This window comes from Girardinichthys multiradiatus, chromosome 7 (assembly GCF_021462225.1).
Source record: "Girardinichthys multiradiatus isolate DD_20200921_A chromosome 7, DD_fGirMul_XY1, whole genome shotgun sequence".
NCBI classification, from domain to species: domain Eukaryota; kingdom Metazoa; phylum Chordata; class Actinopteri; order Cyprinodontiformes; family Goodeidae; genus Girardinichthys; species Girardinichthys multiradiatus.
In genome coordinates this window covers 35,453,095-35,480,027 of record NC_061800.1, presented here as the reverse complement: position 1 = coordinate 35,480,027, position 26,933 = coordinate 35,453,095, and the positions used below count along the sequence as shown (strand labels likewise).

Here is a 26,933-nt window from a genome sequence, read left to right as displayed (position 1 = left end):
TTGTGTCATCTGAGTCCCCATGGACCTCCTGGCTGCTTTTCTGAATAATGTTCTCCTTTCCCAACACATCAATTTAGGTAGAGGGACGTGTCTTGATACGTTTCTAGGTTTGGAGGTGAATTGGACAGTGTTTCTGATATTGTTTTATAACCTAACCCTTCTTTAAACTTCTTCTTCCCTTTATCTCTCATCCGTCTACTGTGCTCCTTGGTCTTCACGATGCTGTTAGTTTGCTAATGTTCTCTAGCAAACCTGTGAAGCCTTACCAGAGCAGCTGGATTTATACTTCTATTTAATACACACAGTTAAAAACCACATATTATTTTTCTTTCCACTTCACAATCATGCTCTATTTTGTGTTGGTCTATCCCATAAAATACAGATAAAATACATCTAATTTTGCATTTGTAACTTGACTAAATGTGAAAAAGAACAAGGATTATCTCTGCTCTTGCCGTTTCCTACATATTTAGCTTCAGTTTCTGATAATCTTATTCTTTGCAGGTCTACTCAGGTTCTCCTTTTCAGACAAGAGATCCCTGGGGACTGATGAAACAAGAAGCTTCAAATCCAGGTCATGCACTGACTGGGGCTTTGAACGCCCAAAGACATTTGACATTTGATCAGGAGCCGCAGCCTCGTTTGACTTTATGGCTTCTCTCACGGACAATCCCTCTCTTTGCACTAACAATAAAACACAGTCATTAGTTGACTTTGATTATGATTCAGCTGTTTAGACAAGTCTGTCTGTTTAATTTTCTCTCCTCTGCTAGAGTTTCTTTTTTCATCGCTCTCCAAGTCATTTATTCAGTTACTAAGCAACCGCAGCTCTGTCTCTTCCCGCCTTTCACTCTCAGCATCCAGCAAGCTCGTCTCATCAGAGGCACAGAGGTAAGAGCGTTGTCACTAAACAAAAGCAAAATCCTATTTTCTCTTCATATTAAGTAAAGGAGAATTGTCCCGGATTTCCCCTTGCATGGCCAAGCTGCTGTTTTTAATTATTATGTCTATTTTTGTGTTGATTTGGCCCCATGTTTTGGATCATTATCCTGCTGAAGTAATGACATATTTTGAATTCACTCGTGGAGTCCACCAGATTTTCATTTAAATGTTCTGGTATCTCAAACAGTTCCAACAGAAACCGGCCCACAGCATCACACAGCCTTCACCATACTCAACAGTAAGCATGATGTGATATTCCACATATTTGACCCACCTGGAGTACTTTTAATTGTTTTGTCTTTGTATTATTTTACTAAAAGTACATAGAATAAACTTCACACATTTATGTCTGTAATGGAGGAATAGGACAGGCTTTTTACTGGCATCAATCTCTCAACAAAAAAAAACATGCGGCATGTTAGATTTTTAATGTTTTTCTTTTTTTTTGAGAATCTCTGCTGCAATAAAGAGATTTATTTAAAGACCTTTTGCACACTTTTACTGGGGGACTTTTCCTTCATTCATTCACATTAAGCATATTTTCCAAACAGACAGAGATGGTTCTTGAAGCTTTTTTAGTACTATGTAAAAGACCTTTAAACAGCATTCATTCATTCATTCATTCATTCATTCATTCACTCACTCACAAGGACTTATGCTATGAAACGTTTCAGTCAAAGGAACACATATTTGAAACAATTTAACTGACATCCTGAACCCATTTAAAACATTACAGGTTCAAAATTATGTTCTAAAACAGCCAATAAATTAGTAATAAATATAAGATTTAGAAAATATTTGAAATATGATTTTATATTTTAATTATGTTTTGAGATTTTGATTGTGGTTTTATAACTTGTGTTCTTTTTTATCAGCCTTTTTCTCAAGTTTAATGGATTGATATAAAGTCATGTGGGAAAAAAGACACCCTAAGACAAACTGTGTTGGAAAAATTTATATTTAATATGATTTTTAAGAACACTTTGATAAATTATGCCATCAATTAAATACATCAATTAAGACATCAATTAAAATCTAAAGAGGAGACATTAAAACAAATTCTGTTTATGTAATGAAAAATTTAATAAACAAAATAAACAAAAAATAAATCAATAAATAAGGACACCCCACATGTATTCCCATATAAAATGGCTGAAATTACACATAGGTGTAACACTATGAGCACATGATAAGAATATTGTTACATTTTTAATTAGATTTGCTCAGCTTAGCTCAATTTAATTCAATTTAAATATGCTTTATTATTATATTTAAATGTGGTAGCATCTCAACCAACCTAATTTTCCTGAAAGAGTCATTGTAGGTGAAGATTTTCCAGTAGTGGTCTGTCTTACAATTGACCGAAGAACCTCTGACTGAAAACACTTTGTGGTTGTGTTACAGTCCCATGAAGAGGATGCTCAGGGTTGCCCATTATGTTATGTATTGAAGAATCCTTCTTTGCACAATCATCTCCAGAGGATCCAGAGCAGTCCCCAAAACAGAGCCAGCCTTCTTGGCTTGAGATTGTCACTGGCTCTGATGCTGCTACCCCAACAGATGATAGCGGAAGAGATCACACTCTCCATAGCAGAAGATATGCAGAATCTGGCTGCAAACACTGAATGGCCTAAACTTCCTCAAGAATTACATTCTGCTCAGTTCCTTCTTGTATGAAGCTCACTGATGCGTCCAGCTGTCCAGGTGAATGCTGAGGTACCTCATACCAGCTGTGACACATAGAGATGGAGGGGTCATGGTTTGGGGTTGACGTGCTGCAGCAGGATCATCATGGATTCAACTGTATTTTAGAGAGTGCTTGTGTGAGATCATCTGAAAAATTGGAAAAAAAAAAAAATTTAAGTTAAGCAGAACTGGACCTTGTAACATGACAATGACCCAAAACATACCAGTAAACCCACCAAGGAGTGGTTGAGGTTAAGGAAATAGAAAATCCTGACCAGAATCAAAGCCTAGATATTGATCTCATTGAGATGCGGTATATACATATAAGAAAATTCATGTTAGAAATTGTCATGTATTGAGCTTAAAGTATACATAGAAAGGAATTTATTTTTATATCACTCAGATTGGAAATTGTATCAGCAGCAAATCGATAGTTCTTCTTTGTTGTTTTTATTATTATTATTAGTCCTCAAAAGAAACTTTATTGGTTCCTAACCGTTATAAAACCTTTTTCCATTTGATCTGACTTACAAAACATTCAAGAACCTATCAAGACAAATTCATTTAATATGTGAGATGCAGGTGCAAATACGTTTTTCAAAAGTAATGTTAATTAGTCATTCAATTAATTTAAGTCAGATGAACTCATCAACTCCTGTTAACAATGTAATATGCTCTACAATATGATGTTAATAATAATGATAATAATTCCTCCGAACCTTTAGAAAATATTTAACACTTGCCAAGACAACTTTATTTATATCGGAATCAGTTTTATTGGCCCAGTTTGTGCACACAAACGAGGAATTTGACTTCAATGGTTATGCTCACAGCATACAGACATCGAATACAGATATATAAACCTTTTAAATAAGATAATAGGTCATTTTTTTATACTAAAATTAAAAGTATGCGTTATTGTGTTTATTTAAAACAAATACCATTTCTGTTGATTGCGCGCGTCCGCGGCCACGCGCTCAGGTGCAAAGCGAACCGTTGAAAAAGCGCTCGATAAAAAGCGGACCTGGTCCTTTAAAAACCCTTCGTAATAAGAGGTTTCACTGGATTCTTACTCTTATTATGAATACCCAGAAGGCCTCTACACATAATAATATAAGTCAATATTTATCTTCGTTTAACGCGGCTTTCCGGACGGATCTAGACATATTCGTGACACGCCGTGAGTTTATTTTTCACATATTCTTTGCTCTTATTTTGAAGGTTGAACTGGGAGTTTCTGGTTTCCTAGCAACTGAGCTGTCCCAGCTTGACGCGGCGGTGCCGTGGTCAGCCTGCAGCGTCAGAAGAAAATAAAAAAAAAACAGGCTAAACAGGGTGACTTACACCCCTGTTTTTGTCGTTACCCTGGAAGATGGTGGCCAAACAGAGGATCCGGATGGCCAACGAGAAACACAGCAAGAACATCACGCAGAGAGGAAACGTAGCCAAGACGCTGGTGAGAGTTAAAGGGAAGCCAGATGTGATTAGCCCAGATAGGTGACGTTCAGCCCGGTGGGATGATGATGATGATAATGATGATGGTAATTATACCAGATGTAGATTTTTGTTTATTTCTTGTAGTGGGGGCAGACGGTGTTATAACGGTGTCGCTGCTTGCTAAAAATAAATCCCAAATAATGAACGAGAACACGCGGTTGTAAAGCAGGGGCACACCTAAGGGTTCTGAGGTATTGGGGGCTTAGCCCAGCTCAGAAATCAGTGGCATCATTTTGAAGTTTTTTTAATAATAAAATTATTTTCAGAGTTTTGTGGCTGATTCTTAAACTCCGTTTTTTTTTTAAAAGCTTGTTGGTACCGATTTCAATTTCTTTGAAAAAAATAAACTTTAATACAAAATAAAAGCACCAGTCAGATTTTTTTTATAAGATTTTGGTAGTTATTTTTTTAATTGTTTAAATAAACGTTAAACAAGTACAAATTAAGTTTAATTACAGAAAGTATAAGCTTATTACACTTTTTTAACACATATTTTTTACAAAAATAGCAGCAACTACTTTTTCTAAACAAAAGCAAAAAAAAAAAGAAATCAGCAGACATTTTATCCTAAAAATATTCAATAATTTGTGAAACATTATGTCTCATAGACAATGATGATCAAACATCGCTTTCATATTTGCTTACCAACTGTTTTTATTGTTTTTTTAAATACTAATCCTAACCCATGTACTTCTTTTCTGAAATTATTGCCTAGACTTTTTTAAACATAGTGGATATAAAAAGAGTACACATCCTTGTGAAAATCCCACATTTATTGTGATGTATTATTCAACTGGAAAACATCACCCTGTTACAGGGAAAAATATCAGAAATGAAAAAGCTGTAAGAGTCTGGGTGTTTAGTGTGCACACCCTAACTCTAAGACTTTATCAAAGCACCTTTTTATTCAATCAGCATTCAGCTGTGTGCCCTTTCTTTGTTGTGTTGAACCCCGTTTCACTATCTCTGTCCTTCCTTCCTCGTCTCCTTCCTCCCTCTTCCTTTCTTGTTTCCTTCTAGCCATGCATCCTTTCGTCCTACCACCCTTCCTCGCTTGTCTACTACCTTTACTTTTCTGTAATATCTCTTATTTAGGAGTCGACTCTCCTCATTTATTTATTTATTGCTAATACGAAGAAATGTTATCCATCCATAAAAATTAAACAGTTTTTTTTATATAAATTACAAATTTGTGTCTTCTTCCGCTTCTCGTTCATCGCATCAGTTGCATTAAAATTGTGACAAATTGTAAGAACTCTGGCTCATCTGATACCCTCCTCTTCTCCGTCTGTGCAGGTCTTATGTTGTCCCATCTGTTGGACTCTTCATCTCCCTTTCTGCTCTTTTAGTCACGCTCACTGTAAACAAAATATAAAGACATGAGATTTGACCCAAGACTTTTGCACAGCTCTTTATTCAAATAATTTGCCCTGCTTTTAAAAAAAGGATAAAAAAGACAATTTATACTAATCATCTTGGGGTTTCTGTCAGACGAAAATACACGTTGTGTGGAAATCTGCATCTGAAAATGTTTTCCACCTACTCGCCCTCTCTTCCTCCAGCTTTGTTTAAATCATCCCGGACTGACTAAAATCTTCCCCCACAAACACGCAACATGCCCAAACACATGACCTCACCATGACGCTGATCCTTCGACGTATTACGAGCCCACAGTGAGAAGAAAACGCAAACACTGCACTGGGTCTGCACTTTTGAGTCCGTAGTAAGACACTGGGATTAGTTTGGTGCAGGCGGAGTTACTGTGGACATTTTCTGATGAGTAGCGGCTTCTTCTTTTGATTTTGTGGAAAAACAAGATAAGAGATAATTGTACAGTGTAAAAATAGTGATTCAGTTCTTTTTAGTAAACTTTTAAAGTGGTATATTTCTCATACTTTCTCACAATTTGAGATTTTAAAGCAGTTCATTATGTCCAACCATGCCCATGTCGTGTTTTTTTTTTTTTGCTCTTTCCTTGATCACTTAATTTTTTTGCTGAAAACTACAAAACTGTGCATTTATTGAATAAATTACATGTATGAAAAATTTAACATAAAAGATCAAATGTAGTGCAAATGCAAATGAAGGGATTATAAAGTATCTGCCCCCTTACAGATTTCTTCTCTCTTTTTTTGTTAAAACAAAACCTTAAGTAAATTTAATTTAATTATAAGTTAGAAAAAAAAAAAGTAATTTTGGGCACCAGCTGCTGTCAAGTGTTTGCAATAACAATAACATAAGAGATTTTGACCTGTTTTTGTTTGCTAAAGTGTTTAAATTCACCCATGTTGGAGGGTTTTTGAGTATAAACCGTCTGTTTCGGGTCATGCCATAGGATCTTAATTGTACTTAAGTCCAGACTTTGACTATACCACTCCAAAACCTTCACTTTGTGTTTGTTTGTTTTTTTTGGTCATCCAGAGATGGACTTAGTGGTGGACTTCTGATCAATGTTCCTTCTGCTTAACCCAAGTGAGCTAAGGTCACAAACTCTTGGCCGGACATTCTCCTTCAGAATTTTATTATCGAGAGGAGAATTTCTCATGGGTTAGTTATCCAGGTAGCAATGTTATATTTTATCATATTTTTCTAAAAGTCTTGGGGGTCATCAAGATGTTTTTCAGCCTTTCGGTCAGCAATGGTTTTGTCCTTGAAACTCTCACATGGATGCTGTTTCTCCTCAGTCTCCTTCTTACTGTTGAATCATGAACGCTGGACTTAACTGAGGCAAGTGAGGCCTGCCGTGCTTTAGATGTTCTGGTTTTTGTTGTGACCTCCTGGATGAGTTGAGGTGCTCTTGGTATATTTTACGTCGGCTGACCAGTCCTGGGAAGAACTTTTTAACTTAATCCATGCAGACATCGTCTAAAAACAAGATATCTTTTTGAAGCTATAAGTGTGATTAAAAAAAAAAAAAAAAGCAAAAATAGAAGACATCTGTAAGGGAGCAAAGACTTTTTCACAGTATTGTATGCTTCAAACAGTATGTTCCTATAAATCAAAGATCACGCTGTTTGTTGATGTGTTTACAAGCCTTAATAACTGAGTTTTTAGTTCTTATGCATTTAATAAGCAGAGAAAAAAAATCTAGTTTTTATTATGTAAGCAAAGAAAAAAAATGTCAAATTTCCATTACTGGCCAATTGGTTCATTGCCACTAAAGATGAAAAAAAAAGCTGCCAAAGTTTACAGAAACACTTTTAAAGTAGGCATAGGCCAGTTTTGAGTATACCAAAGATTTTAAACGTTATCATCTGAAAGCTGCTTTGTTCCTCTATAAATAGTTAATAAATAAAAATCCAATAACAGTGAATAAATAATGTTATAGCCGTAAAAATCCTTGTTAGTTTTGCAGCAGTAAAAGAAACACTTTTCTGTTGCAATGAAATCAGTTTGATGATGTTTTGTTCTACATGTTTGGGCCAATACTGTGAAACCATGAAGCTGTTGTATTTTTATTGAAGGTTGTCACACTGTGAGAATCTCATACCGAAGAAATGTAAAAACTGGGGTTGGTTTAAAACTATAGCGGAGTGCTGTGGGTTTCAGCAGAACAAAAGAGAAAATGCAACTACGTGGCTGTGGATAAAAAAAAATATTAAACTCCATGTTTTTATGAAAACGTTTCACTTTTGCTTTGCAGCGTCGTGAGCATTTGTTTTGTGGCAGTTTTGCTAACAGACACCGTGTGTGTTTTTGTTTCCTCAAGCGACCACAAGAGGAGAAGTACCCTGTAGGTCCCTGGCTGCTCGCCCTCTTTGTATTCGTTGTTTGTGGATCAGGTAAAACCCGCAGGTTTCACTGGGATTTTGGCTGATAGAACAACACGAAGTAGTACATGATGGTTAGAGGGGAAGAAAAAATGACCCACTGGTTAAAAATGTTTAAAATAAAGATAACAAAAATCTGAAAAGTGCACATGTATATGTATTCAGTCCCCGAGTCAAAACGTCGGAAATATTAAGCCATTTTTACCTATTCTTTGCAAAAATATCATAATTAATGGATCACCAATTTTCAATTCTTGCCACAGATCTGGGCTTTGACTGGGCCATTCTAACATAATTTAAACCATTCTATTGTTGCTCTGGCAGTATTTAATGGTGCCTGGAGGTGAACTCCCAGCCCAGTTCCATGTCTTTTGCAACCTCTAAAGCTGAGGAAAGAGACCCAACCTGACTGTAGCTGGAAGCAATCAGGTGGTGTGAACTGATTACCAGCTTAAATGGCAATGAAAAGGAGATGGAGAAATACTTCAAATGTAGTTCTCTTAGTCCATTGACTCAGTCCATCGTGTCCCCACTGAAAAACAGCTTTCCCACAGCATGATGCTGCCACTTTTGTGTTTCACCATGGGGATAATGTGTTTAAAGTGATCCATCATGTTCACAACTAGCATTTGTATTACCATCAGGTCATCCCACCTGAGCTGAGGATCTCTGCAGCTCCTCTAGTGTTACCCTGGACCTCTTGGCTGCTTCTCTAATTAATGCTCTTATTGTCGGGGCTGTCAGTTTAGATGGATGTGCATGTTGTGTTAACATAATCCTGTTTTAAACTCCACAACTTTATTTGTTTGCTGTTAAAAACATCTGAGGCCTTCACACAGCTGGTGTTTCAAAGTGGATATTGTGTATTCAGAGTATTGTGCAGTGGTTTCCTTCTGTGTTTTTTATTTGGCAAACAGTGGACTCTGTTTACTAATTATTCTGAAGGCAATGTGTTGTTCTGGATTTTATTTAAAGTATTGGTGTAAAACTGGGCTGAATACAAATGCAGGCCACACTTTTCTAGTTTTTATTTGTAAAACGCTTTGCAAAGTACAAATCCTTATCATTGCACTTTACAATTATGCTCTACCTTGTTTTGGTCTATCCCATAAAATCCCAATAAATTACACTGAACTTTGTGCCTATAATGCAACAAAGTATGGAAATTTTCAAAGGGTTTGACTACTCCTGTGTTTGCTAACCTGAATAAAAAGGATATTCAGCTCTTTAGCAAAAAACATGTTTTTTATTATGTGTAACATCTGATGGCGTAGGAGTGCAAGAGTAACACATTCACTTTTTCAGTTAGTGTTACACTACAAATGTGTTGGATTTTCATTGGATTCTAGTGTTGGTCATAAAAACGAAAGAAATGTTCTGACCTGTGCGTCTCTGGACTCTCAGCCATATTCCAGATCATCCAGAGTATCCGTATGGGGATGTGACCCAGGGGGAGGATCGTGACCCCCACCCCCCTCTTCATGCTCTTACTGAGCCTGGCTAGCCTACGCCTCCACATTCACACCCTCATCTCCTTCAGAGGCCCAGAGACGGACGCCAGAGAGAGAAGCCTCCCCGACCATCGCCCTGCCCTGCCCTCGATCAGCGTTTACAGTGTTGCAGTCTGTGGTACTGACAGCTTTTCTATGGACAGTCTAAAACCACGCCGGCTGGGGAACATGTGTTTCATTAGTCGCTTGGCTCCTGTGCGTATGTGTGCCAAAGTATGAGTGAGCTGGCAGTGAATCCTGCTGACAATGTGCCATATCATCTATGTAAGTTTTCCTGTTTGTGTGAGAAAGAATGTTTTTTTCAAATAAATGTTCAGCAATCAGAGCGAAGATTGTTAATTCTGTAAACCCCACGGCTACACTGACTGTTTCATTGTTAGGATTGGCTTTGACTTCCAATGGTTTAAACCAGACATACCCTAGGTGGAAGAGAGTAATTGCCCCCTCCCTCCCACTTGTAAGGGGGCACATACTTTTCACAGCACTCTAGGTTTAACGTACCTTATAATTTTGTTGGATTACACAGATAAGAAGACTTAGACAAAGACCAGGCTGGTACTCTTAAGCAGGTTTATTGAAAGTTGTGAAGTGCAGCTGTCAAGTGTAATTGAAGGTATTTTGTTATCCGGTCTTTGAAGAAACATGCACAGAACATGGGCGTACAACTGATACACAGAATGGAAAACAAACATCTTCAGAGCTTGTTTCTTTGTTTTTCCCCTAAGTTTGCCTTTTCAGATCCAAAAGTGTTCCACTGTCAAAAAAAACCCAATAAAACAAGGTGCAATACTTAAGAAAAAGAGCAATGAGAAACTGTTTACAGTCAAAGTTAATGTTGCAGTACGAGAGAAGGACAACATCGTTGGATGTTGTCCGTTAAATAACCTAAACCTCCTTTTGGTTCCAAAGTCCAGAAATTACAGCATTAAAGATGGATGACACAGACTCAACCGCATCAACCTGCATGACCTAGATAGCATCTGTTTTTCCTTCCTCTCTTCGTTTTTTGTTTTTTTTTTACATTGTACTTACACTATACAGAAATGTACATCGACTTCTGCCCAATGAATTTCTAGGAAAAAAACAAACAAACAAAAAAATACACAGAAACAAAATGCAGCTTAGCCCAAAGTGTCAACCCTGTCAAAGGAGGCTGAAGCAATGTGCCAGGACAGGGACGAGGAAACGGCAACAATGAGCTACGTCGAGGGCGAAATAATGAGCCTGAAAGGGAAATACTGAAAATAGATCTATCGTCATCTTCATAAGAAACCACGTTTTGTTCATGCCACCAACCCAGTTTGCGTAACATCATCAATGCTGCCGAGCGTTGTTCAGAATAACCTCCCATCCCCTCCCCCATTCCAGATGGGTGCTTTGACATGATAATAATAGCTCACACTCTTATTCTGTCACTGAGAAGAACTACTCTCCCCCTCTCAAGATCTAGCCTTGGTAGAGAACTGCTTTTTATTTACATCATTCGGCAAAATAGGTAACAGCCAGTACAATCTTCCACCACCTGCTGTTCCGCTGCCAGTGTATTACTTAAAATCCAGACACAGGCACAGGGATTTCATTTTAAATCTGTAAGTAAGCATAATGTTGTCACTGACTGTTTCTTTGTAGTAAGACATTCTTGTTGATGACCTAGGGCTATTTGGCAAATGTGTGATGATTTATCCTCTGAAAACAACCCCCCCCCCCCCCCCCCCCCCCACACACACACACACACAGCATAGTAAGATTGTCACTGTCCACTGTGGAGAAAACGCAGTGCCGCTCATCCTGCTGCCTGCATCTTTCAGAGATAAATATGTGCAAATTCTGGTCCTGACAGCGTTAACCTCCTGCTGTAGAAGGCAACGTTTGGCTCTACGGCTGTCATGGGCCTTTAGAACTACAGGTTGCTAAGTTCATCTCGTCAGGCTACGCTGAGGGGCCGGAGCTGTGCGAGGCAGGCTGGGCGAGGGCGGCGGTGCTCGGGGGTCCCGTTGGAGCAGCCGTCTGAGGGGCGGGCGGAGAGCCAGTCTGAACCTGGGCCTGGAACTGGGCCATCTGTTCTGGGCTGGCCAGTGTCTTCAGCAGCGTGTTCTCCTGCTCCAGCTGGGAGTTTCGCTCTATCAGCTCCTTGATCTGCTCCTTCAGGACCTCCACCTCCTCACGCACGGCGTACATCAGGTGGCTCTTCACCAGATCCTAAACCAGATACAGACACGGGATTAGGACAGAGGTCTGCAATCTTGTTTCCTTCTGTTCTTTTATATTTCTAATCTACAGATTTAGTGTGTTGTTTTTTTAACCTCTTGTGACCCTTTGTGTGGAAAAAAAAAAAAGATCATAGAAATATTTTTCAATGTATTTCTTACTTCAGTCCTCACTCTACACTCAAACAGATAGTTAAAATTAATTACAGGCATTCCAGTTTATAGTACAACAAAATATATTTATAAAAGTGAGTTGCAGCCCAGGTTTCAAGTATTGGAAATTGTGTCTAAAACATGGAAATCATAAACTGGAATTAGGTGGATGTAGATCTTGTTAGCGTGGTTAATATTTTTATAAAAACTTCATACATTACAATTAGTGTAGTCTAATACACATAGTCATGCATTTTGTACATTCATATTTTTTGGGCACGTTTTCCTTTTTTTAATCCCTAAACTCTGTAGTTTTATTGTTCTTATTTAGTTAATTGTTTAGTTTTGTCTATTTTAAATAATAATAAAGTTTTAACTATATATACATACAAACCACAAGTTGACAAAAAGTATAAAAATTTAAGCCTTTATCTAATTTAATCTGATAATTTAATTAAAAAAAAAAGATGACAAAAAGGAAATGATGACGGAGAATATTCCTGGGACGCTAACTCACTAACCCCGCCCACATAAAGGTGTGTTCCACCAATCAGAGGCTGAGGTATTTATAACCAGGCGTGAGTCTTCCAGTTTGCCTAGCAACAACCCTGACAACGGAGATGGTGAAAGAAAAAAACAAACACCACTAGTTAGAAATTGCTTCATTTCTAGATCCACTTTTATTAATTTACTGAGGATTTAAAAATGGAGACCTTAAATCGAAAAAAAACAAGAAGTGGCTTTAGATTCAGTCACATTAAAGCATCCCCACTTTGAGAATAAATAAGTGTAGTGATTTCATCGCACATTTTTTTGGTACTTACAACTCAATGTCCAGTATTACATTTAGTTACGGTTTGTTGCAGGAGGTTTTAAAAAAAAAAAAAATGTCACACTCACCATTGCTTGTTCAATCTTGTTGTCGATGGCCACCACGCTGGCTCCGGACGAGCTGCAAAAGAAGAAAAAGGAGAAATAAATACATTTCCAGCCGCCCTGTGCTGCAGTGAGGAACAAAACAACGCCTTTCTCCACCTTTATAAGAATGTGGCTCGGAACAGGAAGCATCTGGAGATTTCTATAAAACCAGCCGCAAGGTTTCACCGCGATAAAACCCCCATTAGCGTCTTCCTATAAAGCGTCTGAAAGTGACGCTCATGTGAGAGGCTGTCTGCTTCCCACACCACGGATGCAGCTCTGAGACAATTGTTACCTGCTGTCGAGCTTCAGCTGGGATCTCTCTGCGCTCAGCAGCGACGACAGGAACGAGATGGAGAAATTCCTCAGCTGGCAAACGCCTAAATCCATCGCCACGGTGTAGCACGACGCATTCATGCTGTTCATGGTTTACAGCCCGGAGGTCCACCGCCACCACACCGCATCCACACAGCTGAGAGTCCGGTAGAGCTCAGACAACAGAGCCCCGCAGCGGTACGGATGCCGTCCAAGGTCAGCTCATCTCAGCGGCACACAAAAGGACTGCGGATCTCCACGATCCCGCATAATTTATCCCGCGACACAGCGACACGCTCGATGCTGATTGGTGGAGGCGGAGGCTGACTTACATAATGTATGCGGGGACGCCCCCACCTGCCGCTCAGCTGACGGCAACTCTGCATAAACTCCTGCAGAGGAGAAGAGGAGGAAACCGGAGGGGAGGGGAGGAACCACCTTCAACAGTCTGTAATTGGACCGGGATAAAACTGCTGCAATAAGTACAGTTACTAATTCATCCACAGAAAACGGTTTCTGGACACTATGTGGTACTTCAGTGTAATTAATACCCCACAGATTTAACGAGATAGTTCAGGATTTTTCCCTGTTAAAGATACTACTAAGACAGGTATCTGGGAATAAAAACAGAACTGGATAATGAAGAATGGATTTCTACTGATTATTCTGCTTTGTGTGTATTTGGATCGATCCCAAAAGGCACGAGAATCCAGAACCACAGGAGATGACGGTCTCAAGTTGCATTTGATTTACAAAGGGTTCAACTTTACAGCTATGAGCCAGAAGATTGAGAACAATAACCGACCAAAACAGATTTCAATTATCTCTAATATCAAACATTTCATAGTGGTTGTATTTAAAACTATCCGACATTTGGACATTTAGTTTCACAGCAGTTTACGAATATTTACACAGTGCAGAACCATTGATCTTCCTTTTCTATATCATAATTTTGGTCAGACAAACCACCTAACAAAGCAAAGTGTTAAAAGCAACAACAAAAAAAGTATTACAGTAGTGTTCACTTAAAATGCTACAATATGTTTTTAATTTCATACAGCTTTGTTTCTTTGTTACAGTTATTTGCCTCCTAACTCTTTTCTCAGTGTAAATGACCAGACTTTGGTGTAAATAACCACTTATGCAAACATGTTGAAGCTTTCATGTTTACAAAATAAAACTATGAGAAACTTTATTTATGTTTTTGAGACTCGTTTTAAGATGGTAGAGGTGACAAGCCCTCTTGGACAAGCCTTTAGTTTCAGCCTTCAGAGCCAAATAATCTGGATTTCTTCTAAACGTAAACGGTGAGAAAGTTACGTACCGGAGGTAAGATATTAACAACTTTAACCATTTAACAGAACCTTACATTAGAAATCCTGAACTCATCCTCTTATGTTTTATTAAAAGTTCCCAAAGACATTCAGTTTACATGAACAGTTTTGGAAGATTTAGATATTATTCTATATTAATGCATGTAAAAGTGAATAGTTTTGTGCAATGTACACAACTTAAAAAATTAAAAAAAAAACACTTATCCAAAATGCTTGTTGACAACATATGCAAACAGTTTTGTTGTAAGAGGTACAATCCTGTTTTATACAATAGGAAAGGTTTGGGTGATGTAAAATATCAACGGTCTTATAAACAGGATTAAGTAACAGAGTGGTGTGGAAGTAAAAATGCCTTGGATGCTCGCTCAGTGTGATGATGCACATACATGCACTGCCCCTGTGTGGTCCTTTATGGTACTGCCCAGGATCCTTCAAACTACAACCGTTACAGAGTGAAAACCTAGATGTTGAGGTGTACAGCACAAGACTGAGAGGTGTAACTATGGGAAGAGATCTAGGTCACTGAAAAAAAATTACCTACTTGCAAAACGTCATGCAGGCATAAACCTTACAAACTCCTTTTGCAAAGTATACACCAAATATGTGCACAGCATACAATGTTTGATGGTAACCTCAAATATCATGCGATCCATCTTTCTCCAGGTGTTTATGAAACATCTTTCTTTAAAGAAGGAGTATTTCACTGTGTTCAGACTGACTCAGGCATCACACGCCCTAAAAGAGCACTCACAGGGCTTCAGAGATGGGAGTATTTGGTGACAAATGCCTCCTCCGCTCAAATTTTGACCTCAGACGTCTATTAAAACAAAACAAAAACAAACAACAAAAAAACGCCCTCCAACTCAAAAAATCCTCCCTTTACAATCTGAAGGAGTAGTTTTCTCACATTTCATGCTGATCTGCAACCCTTGAAACTGCATATGGAAGCTCTTGATATTTGATGATATTCATATCCACACAACGCACAGTAAATATCCCACAGAGCCAGCTCTTAAGGCTATGAGTAGCACTAATGTCAAATCTGATAAAAGCATGGTGGGGGTGAATGACACAGTTACCACCGTTACCATTATGGACAACAAGAAGCTTGTTCATTTTATATTTTACAAAATAATCTGTATTAGTGTGGGAAGAATGGGACAGTAGTTTTTGACTTCAGGGGCATGAGGTATTGTACTAAGATGTTCAGATTGCTCATTTACAAAATCATAAACACATTTACTGGCTTATCAAAGTGCATCAGGCACTACAATTTAATTCGGGGTAGAGACCACCTGAGTTGAGGAACAACTCAGGTGGTCTCTGGACCAGGATCTATATTCTCTTAAATAATGTTCTATGCAAATGGCCAATATAAGAAGCTAAAAACAGTTGAAAATGCCAACTGTTAAAATTTGCATATTTTTCTAAATTGTAAAATCCTGCTTTACATGATAAATTTCACACGGTGGCTTGGGATCGTCTATGCTTCTAATATAAACAATTAACGAGTGCTCACGAAAGAAAAGCAAGAAAAAAAACAGACTTAGTTTGCCGTTTTTATTTGTTCTTACGCTACAGTTCTGAAAGTTCAAATCAGCAAGTTAAACCTTTATAAACACTGGAGATCGGAAATCGGACACATTTATGTTTTTGAATTGCTGTGAATCACTTAACTAAAAAAGGGTTAGTCTAGAACTCTGTATTTCATTTGACTGATTTTATTTTTGATCAGAACCTAAGACAGGTGAGGTAATGAGGACTCAAAGAAAGTGCTGGGTCCAGAATGCAAACCAAATGGTTAAGACAGAACTTCTGTGCTTCTTTAGGCACACCGACCACTAAAAACCACATTTACCGAGCCACACTCATAAACGCGCACATTAATAAAATTAATTATCAGCTAGATAGGAAACATTGGGTTAAGTGCCCTGCCCAAAACCACATCAACCCAGGGCAAGAAGGAATCTGGAATCAAACTCACAACTTTCCAAATGCAAGAAGACTCCTTTTCATGTTCAGCCTCAATCTCTCTACAAAGCATACAAACAAGTCTCAAGAAATGAAGTGTTTTTATTCAAACAGGTGTTGATGCATGGATATATTGATGCTCTTGCACACTCCAGCACTAATCCAAAATCTTTACATAGTGAAACAGAGCTGTCACACATCCCGTTGACAGCTACGCTTCCCATTCAGTACTGCAGTACTTCATGATCAGACTTCAGCACTTTTCTTACATCCAACAATGGTGCAAAATAGAAGATTTCATCCCAAGAAGTTCAAGGTGATCACTGTTTTATTTATTTACAGGTTGTAGAAAGTTGTATCAATGAATATTTTGAAATTATTCTGCTATGGCTCACAAGTGAATCAACGAGGGTGTGACGGCGGAAAGAGAAACTTTAGGGTATTTGAAAGATTACTTTGAAAAGTCAGGCTTAGGCTGATTTATATTTGAACACTGTAAAAAGAGCTGCAAAGAGATTCTCTGCTCACTTTTGATCCTCGACAAACACCTTAGTACTTTCTGTCCAGCCAGCCCAAATAAGAAACGCTAAGCCACCATTATCTCTTCCGGTTTTGTCTTTGACTAGAAGACAGTTTAGCCACTTATCTACATCTAAATAGCCTGTACACCTGAAGCTCTTAAATAAGCCAACCTATGCGGGTTGTTTTCAAAGTTAGCAGTCCCCACTCGACAGATAACAGGAAATCCATGGGATCTGAACCAGCCAGCTCATAGGCCGGAGCTCCAGTTATTCTACAGATTCCTGCAAGTCTAAATTATTTTGTAACTAGGGCCGCACCTTTATTTTTTTGGTACTTTTCTTTTTTTATCATTACTTAATATTGAAATATTACATCCAGCCAAATATTGCACCTAAACTGTCCCTTGCGAATGCGATATAGCACACACTGATATTGTCCAGCTCCATGTGTAACTTATGATCATACTGATTGGTATCAAAAAGATATGGCCTACGATGGAGTAAACCACTAAAAATATTAGGAATTGCTGTTGCTGTGTTTGTTTTTTTTTACATTAGTGAAAAACATTTTTACATTAAAAATATTTACTTACATGGATTTATGAACTGTGTTTCAGGTAGGTCAGCCAAATGATCAAGAAATGTAGTTTGAAAGAAATGATCATAACCGCACTAACGTTAAGCCCTCGTCTGTGATGGGGTTTATTGTGTTAGGTCATTTAAGCTACATTAGAAAGAAGGAATGGGGATTACACAATATTAATTACATTCGAACATCACATTACTCAATCTGGAAGACAACTTATCGTCTTATTTCTGCTCACAACTCGTGTGTTTTATAAAATGTAGAGAAGAAATATGAGACCAGCAGAGTAAGAGAGGGAAAAAGAGGTAATCAAATAGTTTGCATCAACATGATAAAAATGATGACTTTGAGCTATAAGTGATTTGTTTATAGCAAAAAGATACCCTCGAGAATTTCGGTTTTACTCACCCCTACCCAATTTATTTACATGCGATTTAAAGTTAATCACAGAGAATCCACTGTGAGATAGGAGGTAAAGTTTCCCCCTTGAAAGTTTTGACGGCTGAACAGACAAGATAAGACAGAAATAAGTAGCCGTTTGTGTGTGGCTACTGTAAGCATTGGCCCCCTGAAGGCTCCTCGGGGTTTCCCTGTCTATATTTTACCTTTTGAGATGCTGCTCCAGCTCCCAGAACCAAAACTTCACTGCCATCTCGTCATGGCCTTGCAGCTGGATTCCCTGCAATCTCATTGAAACGTCTCTCAGAGGGAACATATTGATCCCTCCCCCCCGCCCCTCTTGGACCGAGCTTCTTTGTTTGGCGTTTCCTAATGGCTCCCGTTTCTTCTCACATTTACGGAGCAGATCTGGGTCACGGCGGCAGATGCATTAGCGAACGAAGCTGCATACTGATTCAACAGAGCAATCTGATGGATCATGTAAACGTGCCTCATCTTTTCTTCTGTGCCAACCATTCGTGTGTGCATGTGTGGCTGCTGAGTGGAGTGAATTAACTGAATACAGCCAGTTGCTGTGCGGGAGGTGTCGTGTGATCATGTGACACAAGGAGTTACATAAACCATCAAGTAAGATTAGCATTTGGCCCAGTGATTTCCCTGCTGTGGCACCACGAACTTCTCGTACTGAGACGTTCTGTGGCTTCACACTAAAATATTAGTAGTTCACCTTTCACCTTTCCTCAAACACTTTCAGCAAACAACACCTGTCTCAGATTCTGCTGAACAAGAAGGTCCAAACACAACACAAGCAGTTTAGTTGGCTCTTTTAAGGTGACGTGATGTTTCTTCCAACCCTGTCACTTTTTATGTCGCCTCTCTGAGTGACCCGGTGGGGTCTTATCTCATCAAGAGGCCGCTTCAATGTGCCTCAGCATACAGAAAACATAATATGCATAACATGCCTTTTTACAGTAGGGCTTCTGCTGGCTTAGAGCTGGCCAGGCAAAGAAACAACAGGTAAAAGACCAGAGCAATCCAGGGGATTTTACTTGTCCCAACAGACTTTATGAGCTGGGTTGAATCACTAAAACACATGACTTCTGGGAAGGGTCAGATGGTCACATGATGCTCTTCTTGCAGCCCTTTATGTCTGTTGTCCAAACATGTTATGAAACACTTTCTAACACCAAAAAATTAAACTCCACCCACCCAAACATATCTGCCTACCACATCCTTAATGAAAAAAACTTGTCTTGTTCACCTGGTTCAGTTCGACATCCACTTCTTGGGTGAGGGTGGATGCAACCACTCGCCTGAGACTGACATTACACCACTGGAATGATGTACAGCACCTTACAAACGTACTCACCCAACCCAAACTTTGCCGTATGGTGTCAAGTTGAACAAAAATAATACACTGCTCTGAGAAATTGAACAAAGAAATTAAAACTGAAAAGTGCGGCATGCAAATGCATCTAGCCCTGCCTGAGTAAGTCCACATTTTACTGTTATAGCTGCAAGTCTTTAGGCTTGGTTCTCCACCAGCTTTGCTAATTTTTGTCCACTTTTGCAAAATAGTTAAAGTTCAACAGGATTGGATTGAGCGCGTCTGTGAGAATTGATTTATGTCTGGACTTTGACTGGGCCATACATGATACTGCTTTCTGAACCGTTCCACTATAGCCCTGGCTGTAGGTTTAGGGTTGTTTTCCTGTTGGAAGGTGAACCTCCCCCCCAGTCAGGGTTTCTGCAGCCTCCAAAATGGGTTTCTCCCTGGATCACCAAGTATTTAACTCCATGGATCTTCCAATAAACTACAACAGACTCTAAACAGATTCCCTGTCCCTCCTGAAAAAGATCAGCATGACAAAATGCGTTCTGACTGTGGGCGCCTTTAAATCTATCAGACACATATACGATTTAGTACCTAACTGGCACAACTGTGAAAAGATCGGAATTGGGACGTTCAGACCGCCATGGAAAAGTCAGATATGGGTCACATTTGCCTGCAGTGTGAACGTAGCCTAAGTCTCTAGCCCTCAACAGGTTCAAGGCCTGAAATAAGCAGCGGCAATCATGCCAATATCGGGAAAATAATTTTCACAGGACTAGTGAGTTTAAATCTAACCAGAGGCACCTCATCACACACAAATAAAATGAATAAATAACAATAACAACAATAATATTAACAATAATAATAATAGAATAATAGGCAATTCAAGCTCATTTTGGTAAGCTCACCAAAAACATCCAGATCATAAAGATATTGCACAGTGGATCACTTAAATAGTGGTTTCATACCTTCATAGATCCTTACCAAATCACAGTTATGAATTAATATCCACATCTACTGTTACTAGATGACAAAGTGCTGAATGTTGAGTTACGTCTTATAAGGAGTCCGTTGTGTGGTGTTCCCGGAAAGAGGCAGGCTCTACACCGTTAATAAAAAACGGACCTGGCGCGTTGGAGCCATGAATAAAAGGAGGCCTATTGAACCGGAGAGGCTTCTGACTAAGCTGTAGTTTGATAGAGGAGAGCACATATGCACAGACTTTACCAGCAGGTCCTGGCAGTGGTTTTTCCATAGTCAAACCCTGACTGTGGAGCATTCCACAGAGCTACTCGGTGAGTCAGTCAGACAGGCAGGGAGGAATGATGAGTGGCCAATTTGGCCTCCATATGTAGGAGAGAGGAGTGCTATTGAAGCATATCGGCTGACAGCAGCAAATCCTCAGTCCTCACTGTAGAATAAACTTACACAGGCAGATGTGAAGGAAATGGAGAGACTAAAAAGGCCTTCATCCATCAGCTAAGCATTAGTCTCAAATAGCCACAAATAAATACAGGTGTGTTCAGAATAATCGCAGTTTAAAAAAAGTGAGTAAAGTATTTGTTTCCATGCATTTGGAACACTGCACACTATATTCTAAATAGAACCATGAAGAAAAATGTATCAACCTTTTAATCACATTACAGAAAATGAAGAAAAATTAACATAGGGCTGTTGAACATAATAGTGTCTGCATTTTTCTTTACAAACTCAAATATTTACTACATAAACTGAAAGGTTTTTAGGATTTACCAATCATGTGAATCACTAATATTTCCTTGAGTAACCACTGATTCTGAGAGCTGCTTCACATTGGAGTTGCATGGAGTCGACCAGCTTCTTGCACCTGTAAACAGGTATTCCAGCCAAGGATGATTTGAAAACATTCAACAATTCCTCAACATTTCTTGGTTTTTCCTCAGGAAGTTTTTATTTGGATTAATGTCCGGGGACTGTGCTGGCCACTCTATGACTTTGATTTTGTTGGTCTGGAACCAAGATGCTGCTCGCTTACTGGTGTGTTTGGGGTCGTTGTCTTGCTGAAACGTCCATTCCAATGGCATTTCCTTTTGGGCAAAGGGCAACATGAGCTCTTCAAGTGTTCTGATATAAGCAAACTGACCTATGATCCCTCATTTACGACAAATAGGCTCGACAGCATAGTAAGAGGAACATCCCCATAACAGCCCCTTGTTCAGAGGCAACGTGTAATGAAGAGGACTGTGAGAAAATGGTCACAGGAAGCTGAAGAAGCTTCCTGCAAGGTTGCTTTGAGGCTACAGACTGGGACGCACTGTGCCAGCTACATGGAGAGGACATCAATGCCATGCCTGAGTGTGTAACCGACTAAATAAACTTCTGTGTGGATAACATCATCCCCACCAGAACTGTGAGATGCTTCCCCAATAACAAACCTTGGATCACCAGTGACCTGAAGGACCTGCTTAACAAGAAAAAAAGAGCCTTCAGAGAGGGAGACAGAGAATTATTGAGGAGTTTACAGAATCAACTTAAAGTCAAGATAAGAGACAGCAAGGAGGTGTACAAGAAGAAGCTGGGGAGCAACTCCAGCAAAACAATATCAGAGATGTGTGGACAGGGATGAAGAAGATCACAGGCTTCAAGTAGAAGGATGATCAGACCGATGGAGGTCTGGACAGAGCCAATGAACTGAACACATTCTTCAATAGGTTCAGTTCAGAAACAAGCTTCGCATCCTCCTCTCCTGCTCACAGCCAAACAGACATTCCACCCTCCTTTGACCCACAGGACCCACAGTTGTCCAGTAACACCTCACATTTTGTATCTTCCACCTCAGCCATAGACCCTTCTGCTTCTACATGTTTGCCATCAACCATATCAGAAGATGCTGATGCTTCCTTTGCTTCCCCCTTCCACCTGTGTGTCTCAAGAAGTCAGGTGAAGAGACAACTGGAGAGACTGAATCGGAATAAGGCTGCAGGTCCAGATCATGTCAGCCCTAGAGTCCTGAAGGCCTGTGCAGAGCAGCTCTGTGGGATTCTGCAGCACCTCTTCAACCTTAGCCTGGCCCAGAAGAATGTTCCGGTGTTGTGGAAGACCTCCTGTCTTGTTCCGGTACCAAAGAAAACTCACCCATCAGTCCTCAATGACTATAGACCTGTTGCCCTGACATCTCACATCATGAAGGTCCTAGAGAGACTCCTGTTGGCCCACCTGAGTAAGCAAACAGTAAACCATCAGGACCTCCTTCAGTTTGCTTATCGCTGTGGAGTTGGAGTTGAAGATGCCATCATACACCTGCTTCAACAAACCCACTGCCATCTGGACAAAGCCAGTAGCACTGTGAGGATCATGTTCTTTGATTTCTCCAGTGCATTTAATACAATCCAACCTGATTTGCTTTGTTAGAAACTCCAGAAGACTCAGGTGGAGGCCTCAACAATCTCCTGGATCAAAGACTACCTGACAAACAGACCACAGTTTGTAAGACTGAAGGGTTGTGAGTCTAACCAGGTAGTCAGCAGCACAGGAGCACCACAGGGGACTGTACTCTCACCATTCCTTTTCACTCTGTACACCTCAGACTTCCAGTACAAGACAGACTCCTGTCATCTGCAGAAATACTCGGATGATTCTGCAGTCGTGGGGTGGATCAGAGATGGACAAGAAGCTGAGTACAGGAAGGTGGTGGACCGCTTTGTGGCATGGTGTGGAAACAATCATCTCATTTTGAACGTGACTAAAACAAAGGAGATGATTGTAGATTTTAAGAGAAACAGGAATAAGTCAAACACTATTTCTAGCATGGGAGAAGAGGTGGAGGTGGTGGAGGAGTATAAATACCTCGGTGTTCACCTGGACAACAGACTAGAGTGGAGATGCAACTGTGAAGCCATCTGCAAGAAGGGACAGAGCAGACTGTACTTCTTGAGGAAGCTTAGGTCCTTTGGTGTTTGCAGCAAGATGCTGCATATCTTCTATAAGTCTGTTGTGGAGAGTTTGATCTCTTCTACCATCATCTGCTGGGGAAGCAGCATCAGAGCCAGGGACTTAAAAAAGCTCAACAAGCTGATAAAAAAGGCTGGCTCTGTTCTGGGGACTCCTCTGGAACCTCTGGAGATCGTTGTGGAAAGATGGATTCTTCATAAATGAAGAACATTATGGAGAACCCTGAGCATCCTCTTCATGAGACTGTCCTACAACAACAGAGTGTCTTCAATCAGAGGCTTCTTCAGATCTGCTGTAAGACGGAGCGCTACAGGAGATCTTTCCTGCCCACAGCCATCAGCATCTACGACTCTTTGAAGAAACCTACATAATGAGCTACATTTAATTTCCCTTTGGGATTAATAAAGTATTTTTAAATTGAATTGAATTGAATATCATGATGCTTGAACAACCGTGCTTCAATGTCTTCAGAGTGAACTGCGGCTTCAATTAAGTGTTTGGGGGTCGTCTGACTAACTGTCTGTGGCCCTTGGACACAAAAAGAACAACCTTACTTTCATCAGTCCAAAAAATGTTTGTCTATTTCTCTTTTTTTAAACACTGGGACTTTGCTGGGGCTTCTTCTAGATTAGCTTCACACGGGTATCTCCTAATTGTCACAGTACTCACCGTTAACTTCAGACCTCCTTAGATCACCCTGGAGCTGATCATCGGCTGAGTCTTTGACGTTCTGGCTATTTGTCGACCCATTTAAATGGTAGCCATTCATTTTCTTCCACATCCCTCTAGTTTTGCTTTCCATTCTAAAGCACTAAATATCATTTTGGCTGAGAAGTACATTTTCTGCACTTCTTTATACGTTTTCCCCTCTCCAATCAATGTCTTAATCAAAGTACGCCCTTCTTCTGAACAATGCCTGGATCGACCCATTTTTCAGAGAGAAATGCATGTACAACATGTGCTGGAGTCATCCTTAAGTAAGGGCCACCTGACTGAGACCTGTTTCTTTACAAACTGAATGACTTCAGCAACTGAACTCCACACTGTTCCAATCAATTATGTAATTAGACTCAGGAGCAGGCATATAATAAATGCTGGCTCTGTTGGTTTTCTACAACTTTACTGCACCTACTAGTAAATTATTATTTGGTTAAAGGATTTCTACCAAAAATAGTGACTCTTCCAGTTAGTCTAGCTGGACTGCTATTGATTTGAACACAATTGTATAGGTTAAATGTTTTAAAAATGTAGAGAGTGAAGAAACCATCTATCCTACATGTAGATTAGTAAAGTTTTTCCTAGAATTGTTTGTTGAGGAGCCAGAGAAAAATAGTAGCCGCCTGTTTAAGAAGTTCAACGGGAGATTATTCCAGCCACAGACGTGATGGGTATGCGAGCAGTAGGTCTGAATAATGCGGGGTGAAACTTGGCATTAAAAGGATTAGAAGAGAAAGAAAACACCACGTTCCAGTTCAGTCAGGGCATAACAGAAATTATGCTAACAGCAGCAATAAAAGACAAGAGCAAGAGGGCCTCATGGAAGACTGTGGATGGAATAAACCTGTTGCAAAGTCAATACATAATCGACTGGTGGCAGTTCTCTGCCTTTCATTTAATATCTCTGCCTTTGAATGCAACACAGTATGTTCATATTAAGTAAATTAAAATGTGTCTTTTTATCTATATTTGTAGGAGGATATATAATGCTGGAAGATCGGAGGAGTATTTTCGCTGTTGTGCAACTGAAGTTTTTGCAAATCAGGAGTAGGGCTGCCACTAATGGCATTTTTTGTTTTCAACTAATTCATCAACTTTCGATCGATCGATTGTTTAAATGATTGATTTTACTGCCGGAATTTCTATCACGTTTACATTCATCACGTTACAATGAAGTTTTGCGTTTATTGAATACCACAAGAATAAAATATAAAGATTTGCATTTCAAAGTGTGGAGGAAAGCAGCTTAAACTTTGTCCAGACAAATTTTCAATAAATACGTCAACTAAAACCTTTGATGTCGATTACTGTAGTCGATGTCACTGGTTATGCCGACTAAACGTGGCAGCCATAATCAAAAGGTAAGCGAATATATTCCAAAAACAATCAACTCCTTACATTTCCGCTGATTTTCTACAGCTCACTGCTTCGCTCCACCATCATAGTCAACCATACGTCAATAACATTGACCTCTGATGCAGCTTCATGTGGACCGCGGCCATGCCTACACTAAGGATTCTGGGTGCAGCATTCACACACTACACGGGGGGGGAGAAACGATTTATTATCTTACTTGCGTTTCCATTAGCTGGTTCAGGTCAAGCAAGGGTTATCAAATCAATATGTGAAACCATTAAGGCAATGATGCTTGGCCCAGTTTCCAGAAATCATGTCAGATTACAGGTGAAGACAAGCGGACAGAGCAGTGAGTGGATTAGCAACAGCTCCACGTCACCAGGACTAAATCGGAAAGGAAAAACAGGGCTATCATGGGTACGGCTTAGTAACAAACATTTTAGCACACTTTCCTACACCGCAAAACAGAGCCTAACACTTTCACTTACACAGCTTCTCTCTTAAAAAATCTAAATACCTTTAATTTTGTTCATTTACTTTCTATCAATTTTCAGAAAAGTACTAATCTCACTTTTCACTATCCCCAAATAGTGATGGAGACCCCGATTAGAGTCAAATGTATTTAACATGCCGTTTATGAATCAGCAGCTACTTGGATATGACTTGATAAATCCACTCGAAACTGGAAGAAAAAGATGACTGAAAATAAGAAGCTGCTGTCTTGATAATCATAGTGCTGAATGGAAAAGGGACCAAGCCTACTACTGCATCGCCCTCTTCTGGTCAGCCACAGCTTTACAAGGTAATTCCCTTTAACTGTTATAGAAAATATACGTTTTTGTGCAAAGAGTTGGAGGACTGGTGAAAAACATTAAACACGTAACCGTTTCAATGCAACGGCGTTGTTTTCACACTTAAAAACTGGGATTAACCCTCAATAGCAAAACATCCTCCTTTAAAGCTAAAATTTTACCAAAAGAATCATGTACATTGCTGTATTTCAACACATTTGTAAGAGAACGAAGTTACAGGCCATATCAGTTATGAAAAATCGAGTTCTTCCATGCATTATTGAAACAAACCCTGCAACAAGTCCAAGGATGCAAATTAGCCTGCAACCAACAGGAAGTGTTTGCAGACCTCAACACAACGTTGCATCTGGTGGACGGCCAAGAAACATTGTGTCAGTCGAAACATTGCAAACTCTAAAAGTTCATGAAAACAATTCAGAACGACAACATTATTGTTGGAGTTATTAGTAAAATTTGGACTGGAATGGAGCCATGAAATCACTTTCACTCTTGTTCTGGAGTGGGTTTCAACTGAGATTTGTTTCTCTCCCAGACACAAATACAGTTACAACCAAAACGATAATATTCAGCAAACAACAGATACAACAAATACTGAAATAAATAATTAAATGTCAAACAAAATGAACCATCTCCAAAACGGAGCGGTAAAGTAGAACAAAGATGCCAAAACACAACAAAATAAATCTGAAAGTTATAAGAGTGTAAAACAAATGACCATTTACAGAAGCTAGAGTATGTAAACAGCAAACTCTTACTCTGATGACCTAAAGAAGATTTGAACAGAGCAACGTCTAAAAAGTTTCTGGCACAGCTTCACCGACTCCCAAGGTGCGTGAAGAGGGACAAAGTTTTAGTGAAAAAAAAAATACTTTAAACGACCTGCTACCTAGATTCAGTCTTCACACCCAGCAAGGGTGAGGAAACTATGTAAGATACTATTTCCGTTATATATCAAGCGTTAGTGTATGAGTTAAA

At 39.4% G+C, this 26,933-nt stretch overlaps 2 protein-coding genes across 5 annotated transcripts in view; one reads left to right on the top strand and one right to left on the bottom strand.

Moving 5' to 3' along the window:
- The first annotated feature begins 3,855 nt into the window (after positions 1-3,855).
- serp2 (stress-associated endoplasmic reticulum protein family member 2) lies at positions 3,856-10,437 on the top strand. The gene is made up of 3 exons (XM_047370247.1): positions 3,856-4,084; positions 7,835-7,907; positions 9,300-10,437. The coding sequence occupies exons 1-3, from the start codon at positions 4,001-4,003 to the stop codon at positions 9,338-9,340; spliced, it is 198 nt and encodes a 65-aa protein (XP_047226203.1). The 5' UTR covers positions 3,856-4,000; the 3' UTR covers positions 9,341-10,437.
- Positions 9,963-26,933, bottom strand: part of LOC124871167 (TSC22 domain family protein 1-like) — a 36,215-nt gene continuing 19,244 nt past the window's right edge. The window contains exons 1-3 of one of the 4 annotated variants that reach the window (XM_047370245.1): positions 18,017-18,344; positions 12,667-12,718; positions 9,963-11,605 (exon numbers count right to left, since the gene is read on the bottom strand). In XM_047370245.1, coding sequence (XP_047226201.1) covers positions 11,336-11,605; positions 12,667-12,718; positions 18,017-18,126 — 432 coding nt within the window. In that variant the 5' untranslated portion in view covers positions 18,127-18,344 and the 3' untranslated portion in view covers positions 9,963-11,335. Of the gene's footprint in view, positions 11,606-12,666; positions 12,719-12,801; positions 12,911-12,979; positions 13,465-18,016; positions 18,345-26,933 lie in introns of those variants that run through there. The other 3 variants (XM_047370243.1, XM_047370246.1, XM_047370242.1) reach the window with 3 other exon arrangements.

Excerpts from the sequence above, each read along its gene's own strand:
- serp2 (XM_047370247.1), top strand. The coding sequence starts at position 4,001 with ATGGTGGCCAAACAGAGGATCCGGATGGCCAACGAGAAACACAGCAAG. Across the intron at positions 4,085-7,834 it reads GAAACGTAGCCAAGACGCTG|CGACCACAAGAGGAGAAGTA; the intron begins GTGAGAGTTAAA and ends TGTTTCCTCAAG. Across the intron at positions 7,908-9,299 it reads ATTCGTTGTTTGTGGATCAG|CCATATTCCAGATCATCCAG; the intron begins GTAAAACCCGCA and ends CTGGACTCTCAG.